General features: G+C 36.1%; 1 protein-coding gene across 1 annotated transcript in view; it reads right to left on the bottom strand.

Moving 5' to 3' along the window:
* Positions 1 to 2368: 2368 nt before the first annotated feature.
* Positions 2369 to 11251, bottom strand: part of LOC107705896 (NACHT, LRR and PYD domains-containing protein 12-like) — a 22257-nt gene continuing 13374 nt past the window's right edge. The window contains exons 9-14 of the mRNA XM_016509414.1: positions 10163 to 10336; positions 8864 to 9037; positions 5971 to 6144; positions 5494 to 5667; positions 3918 to 4109; positions 2369 to 3232 (exon numbers count right to left, since the gene is read on the bottom strand). Coding sequence (XP_016364900.1) covers positions 3226 to 3232; positions 3918 to 4109; positions 5494 to 5667; positions 5971 to 6144; positions 8864 to 9037; positions 10163 to 10336 — 895 coding nt within the window. The 3' untranslated portion in view covers positions 2369 to 3225. The remainder of the gene's footprint in view (positions 3233 to 3917; positions 4110 to 5493; positions 5668 to 5970; positions 6145 to 8863; positions 9038 to 10162; positions 10337 to 11251) is intronic.

Below are 11251 nucleotides of genomic sequence, written 5' to 3'. Positions count from 1 at the left end.
AAGGTTCTAATTCAGTTTCCCTTTGTTGTGCATCTGGCTGAATAGAACTTAGAAATATGGTTCTGAAAAGAGCTGTGACAACAAAAGGAAATTAATTTTAATAAAGCCCAACCTCTCTTTAAAAAAGCCCATTGAGACAGACACAACCTGACTCTCAGTGGTCTGATGTACTAATGGTGCATTATCTTCACAGAACGCAGCAGGTTGTTGAAGCCACATTCAAACTCCATGACGCTGGAGTGAAAGGGGAACTGGATTTCTGTGGCTTTTGTTTCTGTAATGGAGACCCACATGTGGGACACACAGAGACAAATGAACACGCAATAACAGAAAACCCTCAGAAAACAGAACCACTGAACAAAGGAAGACGATTTACCACGTCTCACAATAACGAGGCTTTTTGGGCTTAATATATAATAACCTTTGTTCTGTTTTGCTCAGTGGTTTTGTCCTCTCTGTGAACCCTACAAATGTAGCACAATGATGGCGGTGCAGTTTATGAAACCAAAGATTAAAATGTATGTGAGACAATTTAACAACTTTAACTCCAGTAGATATTTCTAATGGTGGGTTTATTTTTGAAAATCCATTTCGGTAAAGACACAAATATGAAAAGTCTTCCAGGAACAAATGTATTGAGTACATTAAATGCAGTAGAGGGTCATATTGTTGCACTACATGGGGCAAGTTGTCACAATCTGTCAATAAACAGCCTGTTATAAGCTTTTCATCAAAATTTAAACACTTATTATCATTATGACAATTATGAAAGTCAAAATAATTCATGAACACAAAAAGGTAACAAATAAGTGCTTAAAAATAAAAATAAAATTAAAAAACGTAAAAATGACCAACAAATATTTTTTTTAAAACAATGTACAATTTTAAACTATTTCAATGGTTGTGACAACCTGAGAATTAAGAAAAAATCCCATGTTCTGACAAAGTTCAACCTCAGTTCAAATCTACTTTCATTACAATTGACTCGTTCGTGTTATTTTCTTGAGTTCACTTACTTCTACGGTGTTACCCAGCAAACAGTCATAATATCTATAATACAGATATGTGAAATTTAATTTTGACAAAATTCACCAAAATCATTCTAAGACTATATTGAATGCCTGATTGTAACCAACATATAAAACCTCTGCTAGAGAAAACAATCACTTCAGCTATTGTGACAACCCTATAATAACCTGATATTTGGTTAAAAGACCATTCTGGAAGTAAAATATAGAATCAGGCAACAAAATCAAGCATTTTAACATTCAAACACTGTTTTTAAAATCATGTGACTCGTTTATAATTGCAGAATGATTATTATTTTCACATGGAACAGGAATAATCACTCTCACCTCAGGCAGCAATAATCAATTAAAATATTCATGGCAGGCCTGACTGCAGCATGAAAATTATTTCTGCACATTTGAGTAGCTTTATTTATAAAAATGGGTGTGAGTGTGTAGTTTTAGCTGTCTCACCTTACACACACACACACACACCTTGTTGTGTCACTGATGAAGTTGGTGCTTTTTTTAAAATTAGTCACGACAGACACAAGTGTGTTTGGCCTTGAATTATTCAGTAGATTAACATATATTCTCTAGACTGTAATATTTAGCAATCCATTTTCATTTGCAATAGAGTTTTTCAGAGAACAGTCTGGATTTAAACAGAAGCCTCAAGGCAAATAACATACGCTTACAACAATACACACAGTGCCTGAGACTAGAAAACAGGCAGGAATCTTTCTTTTAAATACGAGACATTGTGTAAACCACACTCTCTCTACATCTCTTTCTCAGATGGGTTCAGTATTGACAGTGGACTACATGTGCTGCATAACGTTTTCTTTACCAAAGTAAAAGGGGTCTGATGTGGCCAGTAACCCAGATAACAAAAACATGTTCTAAGAACGTTTTGCGAACGTTCCCGGTAAGCTTTTTTTTTTTTTTTGTGAACGTTAGGGGAAACATTACACCGATTCACTTCCAAATATATCTCTGTTCAGGTCATTAATGGCAGTCTGTGTGGATATGAGTGTGTGATTGTCAACATGAAATATTCCTCTGTCCAGAAACAGGGACTATTATCTTTTATTGTATCCTCAAATGATCTCTTAATTAAAAATGCTATCATCTGAATACTTACTTGCCTAATGACCCAGTTCAGATACTTTATTAGTCCAGTGGAAATAGGAGAGCATTGTCCACTGATATTAATACTACAGAATACATCATACTAATCACATTAAGACAGTTATATTCAAGATTGGATTATTAGACGTCAATGAAGAGAATTTTTACAAATGTCACATTTGTTTAGCTTAAATATTTTTCCATTTTAATCACTATTAGAGAAAGGCGTATATAAATTAGCATCATAGTGCTTGAATGAGTGTGCTTTAGACTTTACGGTTAAACACAAACACAGATGATATTCTGGTTAATGGATGATTTAATAGTAGTCACAGCACAAGCTCTTCTCAGGCGCCTGTAAAGTGCTTTCATGAAACTAACCTAAAATTTTACAATTTGTGAAGCAGCAGTAAAAACAAAAACAAAAAAAAACTTTTTTTGCAGATTACTTCCCCTTCTTTTTCCACAGAGATGTTTAAAAGCACTTTAAGAGTAAATAACTACGACTAAACCTCAACCAGCAATGCAAAGAGGTTCAAACCCTTTCCTGAACACTCAGAAGTGAACCTATAAACTCAAACTGTTCCGTGAATGCAGGAATCTGATCCACTTTCATTGAATGCACCTGACATGCCTGGGATCGGCAGAAAAGAGCGGAGCGTCCTCTGAAATCCGCTGTGGATGCTGACGGGGAGCGGGGGGAGATTCTGTGGGTGTGTTGTGTCATCGAGAGAGATTGATTGAAGTGCTATAGTTCATTGTGATGAGTAAATTGTGTGCTTTTTCCTCTTTCGTGTGTTTTCCCTTTATAGGTGCGAAGCTTTAATTTTTTCCCCTTACCTTTTGTATCTTGTCCCCGTTATGTTTTCCCCCAGTGTATTTTCTTTTTATTTTCATTATTGGGGCAGTGTGTTGCACCCCTTTACTGTAAAGACTGTAAATATTAAAATTTTCCTTCACAGCTGAAGCAGTAGGGTTTGGGTGCCACTTATTTTCTTTTTCTCCTGTTTTTCATGTAGTTAAGGAGTTGGGTAAGACCACTCTATTTTTATTTTCTTTTGTTCAAGCACAAGAAAATGGCTTTCTCTCATATCCTGCAGAAGAAAGAAAGTCATTCAGGTGTGAAATGACACGAGGGTGATCAAATGACAGAATTTTGATTTTTGTATTAACTGTCTTTTAAAGAAGGCCTACTCAATGAGATTGATATGACACAAAGTGAAAATAACATGGTATTTTTGGGTTATGGAAACAACAGTTACCATGGTGAATATACAATACTAACATGAAGTGTTAATGAAACGTGGAAACTGCTCCTGAATAGAATGAATATCATACCTTCATGCAAATCCTTCCCAGCTAACGCACGCAGTAGCAGTTATGTGATTTATCAGTACTGTACTTTTATTTCACGCGTTGCATGCTCGTAGTTTCTGCACTTTAGTGAAATGATATACAGCGGGCCGCCACGTTCGCGTGTGCTACGAGCACGGTATAACATCTGGCAGGACAGTATAGTTCGCTTTTCTGAGGTGAGAGACTTTTTATTTCATAACAAGATACGAAAATAACGATAGAATATAGAAGTGTCAACAGCTTCATGCACGTCTTTTAAAATAAAAGTCTCGCATCAGAAACACTCCACGACCCACTCAGAACGGTCTCGCGACCCACCAGTTGAGAAACACTGTTCTAAATGACATTTCACTCCACTGTATATCTGTAGATGGTTAGACTGAAATACATATACAAACACATACAGGATGAGATGAATCTTACCTCTGAATACACTCGAGTTTGTTCAGTGCGTAGTTTGGATCGTTCAGTAGATCAGAGAACATCTTGACTCCTGATTCTTCTGAGTTCAGATCCAGCTCTCTCAGATCCAGCTCTCTCAGGTGTGAAGGGTTTGAACGCAGAGCTGAAGCCAGATAACGACAGCCTTCATCTGTCACCTCACACGACACTAATCTACAAACACACAGAAACAATAAAAACATCTGTGAGATTAGAACTCATGACAAAACCTGTTAAATCTTTTGACCTGAATGAGGTACATTTAGATGCTAACTGCAGTTAATGTTTCAAATCAATTAAAGTTGTAGATTACGAGTAAAACATATGTTTGCTCCCTCAATCTTTATTTAATTAATTTATGTTTTCTATTCCTGTTTATTTTTTGGTCTTGTCATGTGAGGTTTAAAACATTTGTATCCAATGCAGAAATATTAAGAGATGTTGCTCAGAAGACAATCAGCTGAATCTGTCATTGTCTTCAACTTCAAAACTCATAATTTCATTCAGATGTGGACAGTCCTACCTTAAGAGGAGTGTGAATCTTTGGGTAGACAGCTAATCAATTTGATTCACAATTCATAGGTTTTTGATTCTATTCAGGAACAATTTTATCAAATTCAGAACAATTCCCTTCAATGTGATTCAAATTGATTCTGTATCTTTTAAATGCATTCAGAGTTGGGGTGAGCAATGCGACCAAAATCTCATTTCACAATTATTATTTTTTGCTGGAAATAACTGATAAGGCTGTAAAATGATTTCACTCAAGACTAGCGCTATTATGAGAGATCTGTCATCAGCTCATGTGATAATCAGTGACCGTCCCGAGGACAGATCAAATATGAGGTGCTCAGAAGATGCTGTGGGATTACAAATTTAAGAAACTGCTTAAGATCTGCTGATCCTGTGTAATGACAAAAGATCACCTGAAAAACTTAAGTGATGTACATTGTATTTGACATTTAAAGTGAAGATGATGACGTCAATTAATTAATGTTATGCAAAGGTTCTAGTAGGTTGAGTCAAACAAGCAAAATAACTGAGACAATCACTGTTTGTCTAATGACTCTTGGTATCCCTCTCCATTTGCCCATTCTTTGTGCTCACTGTTAGTGATCATCAATAATTAAGGTGTGGACATTTCTTAATCTCTATGATAATATAATTCCAGAATCGCTGACTGAATTAGGGCTGGTGACATTCCAGAGTCTGATGCGGATGCTATAACTGCTTACTCCCTTTGCATGCTTTAAGGTCGTCGCCCAGGAGCTTTGTCTGCTCTGAGCTATGCCTCCTAAAATGTGTATAAAACTACAATGTTTCACTGATTTAGGCAGACTTGATGACTGCAGCGTCAAACAGCAGATTCGCAATAAAAAATCTGGTGTTAATGCTGAAGATACTTCTGAAATGTTTCACAATTCAGAAATCCATGTTTCAAGATTGATGTATATGCATCATCAGGATTTGCAATCAATGCATTTGAGACAATGAGTGAATCTTTACATCCCTATATCATGTGGATCAAATTCACATAAAACACATCTGATTCTCAAACCTCAGTATCTCCAGCTGACAGTTTGGTTTCTTCAGTGCATCAGAGAGCAGCTTCACTCCTGAGTCCCGCAGATTATTGTAACTCATGTCCAGATCTATCAGACGGGAGTTTGATGATTGTAGAGCTGATGCCACAAATTCACAGCTCTGACCAGTGAGTTTACAGCGTTCCAGTCTGAACAGAGTAATAAAAAAAATGGATAATTACACATCCATCATGAGCTAATAGATTTGTATCTCCTGAAGGCTGTGTTTGTGTAAGTTTTGATTTTAGGTTCTTTGTAAATGAAATGCTGCATCAATAGCATCTTAAACTGAGCTGTTGACACTCTGCTAATTGTTTTCTGTACAACAATATTCTTTTTTTCTCTGAGAGTGACTCTTACACAAACAAATACAAAATTCACACATTACACATTTTGACTATATATTTAGCAGATTCTTTAATATATCAGTATACTGGAAATTAATCTCAAACCTCAGTATCTTCAGCTGACAGTTTGGTTTCTTCAGTGCATCAGAGAGCAGCTTCACTCCTGAGTCCTGCAGAGCATTATAACTCATGTCCAGATCTATCAGACGGGAGTTTGATGATTGTAGAACTGATGCCACAGATTCACAGCTCTGACCAGTCAGATTACAGCTTGTCAATCTGAACAGAGTAATAAATAACTGAATAATTACACATCCATTAAATATTTAAATAATTTCACATTTTCATCTGAGTTTGAAAACAATGCAAAGTGATCTCATACAAATCCAAGCCTTTATTCTGTGATCTTCATCTCCATCCCGAGCAGCGAGTCCAGTGACCATGAGCAGCAAAGAAAGCCTGCGCTGACTGACGCGCTCTTTACAAATTCAAATGCTGCCGCTTCAAACGACAGGTTTTACGGCCGGATAATTGAACGCTCATTGGCTCTCGCCTGCATTCGTCACAGATTGCGACAAGCCGTGTTTCTGGTGAGGTGTGTTTGAATGATGCGCGCTCGCCTTCACGAGTTCACGGAGGGGATCGGGAAAATTATCTGGATAATATTTTCAGCGATTAACAACATAAATTCTGCTCTGGATCACACAAACCTACTGTATTCCGCCAGAGAGGACTGCGGGTGCAACGCATCATTTGGATTACATTTGGTGCTGCTTTTGACATTTTTGCAATAAATAAATGATTGTAATTGCATTTATCTGTCTGTCAAGTTTTTTATACTGTACAGAAATGTTTAGGTTTATAAGTAGGAGTGGGATTAGAGACTATAAAAATATTTTAATGCTATATTGTTACTAAAATGGTTATTTTGTGATCAACATGGCGGCGCGTTCCCATGCTGCGGCTTCTCTCTCTCCCGACAGAAAGGTGTTTTCGTGTTTTTTGTCTTGTGAGTCGCAGTGTTTTTGTACGTATTCGTCGCGTCTATCTGTCTCTAAGCGCACATACAGTCGTGAGTTTCTGCTCGATGTTGGCAAAACCACATTTTTAGAGTTAAACTCTGCGCACGCCGAACAGCTGCGGGATCTCGGTCTGCTCCGGAGGCCCACACCATCACCGACCCCCACTACTGCATCTCGCCCACAGCGGAGGCGCCACAAGCGGCGCGAGAGGAAGCAGAAGAGGGGCAAGTGCGGAGGTATCCGGGCTAGGCTAGCGGCTAACATTTTATATTTAATCTGTATCTATCTGTATTTATGTTCTACTGTTAGTGTTATCTGTATACACCAAGGGTCTGAGAGTAACACAATTTCAATTCTCTGTGTGTATGTGCTGTACATGTGGAAGAATTGACAATAAAGCAGACTTGACGACTATTTTCCTGCATATTTCGGTCATTTGCGTTTTATATTCTTTTATATTCGCTATAAAATTGGTAGGTTAAGGTTTGGGGGTAGGTTAAGGGGTCTAAAAATCTAAATTGCGTATTAATAAAATTATAAAAATGCATATTCGCTGTAAAATGGATAGGTTTAGGTTTGGAGGTAGGTTAAGGGGTCTAAAAATCTAAATCGCTTATTGATAAAATGATAAAAATGCATGGATACGAATATCTTAATGATATAAAAGATGCGTAAATATTTGTATGTTTTTTAGCTAAAAATACGTAGCGATTTGTACGTTTTAAACGTTGAAATACGTTTAAATTGTACGTTTTAGCATTACTAAAAACTTACAAAAATGTACGTTTTGTGCTTGTAAATGTTACGTATTAATACCTACGTATATAAACATGAGACCAGGCTAAACAATAACATGGTAGACAGGTTCTCTTATTATACTGTACACATTTTATGCTTGCATGACTGTTGACAGAATAAACAAAACCAGGATGTTATGTTCTCATTTCTCATGTTATTTAGCATATTCTGTAGCTTTTAACTGACAAGCATATAGTAGCTGTCCATCATATCCTCTTGGACTCTTGTTTTCACCTGGTCATAAATAAACCATATGTCAGACCGGGATATTTACATTTACATTTAATCATTTAGCAGGGGTATGAACACAGGTCCCCTCTCACTCTAATAATAATAATAATAATGTTACTACTACACTAACAAGTCTGTTCCATTTATGGATACAGTATTTGTTTATTTACATTTATCACCAATCAAAACATAGAGAAATGAACTAATTTCTCTATGTAAATACATAGCAGATATGTTCACTGAATATAAACCTAACAGACCACTCAGATCATTAGGATCAAGTCAGTTAGAAATACCAAGGGTTCACACAAAACAAGGGGAGTCTGCTTTTAGTTATTATGCCACCCGCAGCTGGAACCAGCTTCCAGAAGAGATCAGATGTGCTAAAACATTAGTCACATTTAAATCCAACTCATCTGTTTAGCGGTGCATTTATTGAATGAGCACTGTGCGATGTCCGAACTGATTGCACTATATTCTATGTATAATCGTTTTCTTAAATTCATTTTAAACCTTTTTTAAATCATTTTCAAAGTTTTTAAATTCCTTGTTTTATTGTTGTGATTTTATTTTTTTTCTTTTCTTTTATGTAAAGCACTTTGAATTACCATTGTGTATGAAATGTGCTATATAAATAAACTTGCCTTGCCTTGCCTTGCCTAATATTTAACCTCAGACCCTGTAGCAATTTTAATGGGTAGGACTTTTTATTTTATATATAAAAACTTTTGTGTTGTATTTTTTATTAGTATTTCCATGTGAGATTTAATACATTTGTAATTGATGCAGTAATATTTGGAGATGTTGCTCAGATTAGATAATTAACTAATTTTGTCTTTAATTGGAAAACTAATTAAAAAATAATTAAACCCACTAATCTATTTGATTTGGTAATGATACTTTATGTGTATCAAATTAACATATAAAAACACATCTGATTCTCAAACCCCAGTATCTCCAGCTGACAGTTTGGTTTCTTCAGTCCATCAGAGAGCAGCTTCACTCCTGAGTCCTGCAGCTCATTGTGACTCATGTCCAGCTCTATCAGACGGGAGTTTGATGATTGTAGAACTGATGCCACAGATTCACAGCTCTGACCAGTCAGATAACAGCTTGCCAATCTGAACAGAATAATAAAAAAACTGAACAATTACACATCCATTTTTATTTACTGATATATTATCTGTTATCATTTAATAAGATCAACACGTTCTGTTGAAAATAAAGGTGAATTCAGATTGTTAACCAGTTTATCTCTACAGCCATTTGCCAGATAAAGTTGTAACGGAGAAAATTATAATTTTTAACATCAGACACATCTCATAATATAAAGTATATAATATAATTTAATAAAAGTTTTTCTGCTGTTATCAGGAAAAAAAACCAAGTGATTGCGCTGGTGCCCTCATGTCATGCAGTAAACACACAGAGGTCTTCAACCCTGTTCCTGGGGACCCACTGTCCTGCAGAATTTAGCTACAACCCTAATCAAACACACCTGAAGCAGCTGATCAAGCTCCTCAAGATTGCTTGAAAATACACAGGCAAGTGTGCTGTAACAGGCTGGAAATAAACTTTGCAGGACAGTGGGTCCCCAGGAGCAAGGTTGAAGACCTCTGCGCTAACAGCTTCCAGACTCTGCACAAACACTTGGATGTGCCTATAGAGCCATTTTTTTGTTTTTTTTAATGACTGGCAAACATTTGGATAAATATGATCAAAATACGACTACGAAAATAAATCTGTATTGTTCATTCTTTCAACAAGTAAAACAAATGAAGGTGTGTGTGTGGGGGGGGGGGATTCGATCTACCTGTAAAGGTTAATTTGGTTTCTCCCAACTTCACTGATTAACTATACCTACACGTGTCATTCATTTGGTACCTGACACACTCTGAGGAAGGCTGAAGGCCCAAATGCATCAGTGTGCAGTGTTTTAGTCATTTTTAATGCTCAGATTGTGATGACCATAATGAGAACAAAGGAATAAATGCCTTGGATTCCAATGTTTAGATGAATGATTGCCAAGCAACATAGACACAGCAACACAATGATACTGATGTAATAATGTCACAGGTGTGTGTTTACAGAGTGTTTTACAACAGCTTCAAATGCAGCTCAGCTAATCACCAATCAAGAAGCAGAACTATCAGTTTTATTAAACATCATTTCAATAACTTATTTGATTTGGGTGATTATACCTCATGTGTATCAAATCAACATATAAATGCATCTGAATCTCAAACCTCAGTATCTTCAGCTGACAGTTTGGTTTCTTCAGTCCATCAGAGAGCAGCTTCACTCCTGAGTCCTGCAACTCATTGTGACTCATGTCCAGCTCTATCAGACGGGAGTTTGATGATTGTAGAACTGATGCCACAGATTCACAGCTCTGACCAGTGAGAGCACAGCGTTTCAATCTGAACAGAGTAATAAATAACTGAATAACTACACATTAATTTATATTTACTGACAAAAGATGCAGTATATTTGATCATTTAATAAAGATACATGTTCTGTTGAAAATAAAGGTGAATTCAGATTGTTAACCAGTTTATCTCTACAGCCATTTGCCAGATAAAGTAGTAATGGAGAAAATTATAATTAACACTTAATTTGTGTTCCGAAGATGAACGGAGGAGGTCTTACGGGTTTGGAACGACATGAGGGTGAGTAATTAATGACAGAATTTCCATTTTTGGGTGAACTATCTCTTTAAGATCAGACACACAATCTCATAATATATAAAAATAAAACAGTCTAACATTGCAAAATCAAACTAGTGCCGCCCCAACTGAAGATTTTTCTAGTCGACTAGTAGTCATTCATTTAAGCCATTAGTTGACTAATTGCATGTTTACATTAATTTAATTACTTTAATTACATAAAGCTTGCCACAGAGCCCCGGCAAAAGTAATGACTATGAATGTATTGGAAAAAATAGCAAGGAGATATTTTAATTATTTATTAATAAATAATTTACTAAATCATTTATTCATAAATAAAATGACAAAATGTTTAAAATTTTTCCACTGTTATCAGGAAAAATTTGAGTGATTGCGCTGGTGCCTTCATGTCATGCAGTACACACTAACAGCTCCACACTCCACACTAACACTTGGATGTGCCTAGTGCCATATTTGAGGATTTTGAATGACAGGCAAATGTTTGGATAAATATGATAAAAAAAATAAAAAAAATTTAAACTGTATATTTTATCCTTCTGATGGTAATTTAAAAAAAAAAATCACAAAAGTTTCTCCCAAGTTCACTGATTAATTATACCTACACGTGTCATTCATTTGGTTCCTGACACACTCTGAGGAAGGCTGAAG

This window comes from Sinocyclocheilus rhinocerous, unplaced genomic scaffold (genome assembly GCF_001515625.1).
Source record: "Sinocyclocheilus rhinocerous isolate Xijiao unplaced genomic scaffold, SAMN03320098_v1.1 scaffold1615, whole genome shotgun sequence".
NCBI lineage: Eukaryota > Metazoa > Chordata > Actinopteri > Cypriniformes > Cyprinidae > Sinocyclocheilus > Sinocyclocheilus rhinocerous.
Note: the sequence above shows the minus strand (reverse complement) of the source record. Positions and strands in the feature narration are given on the sequence as shown.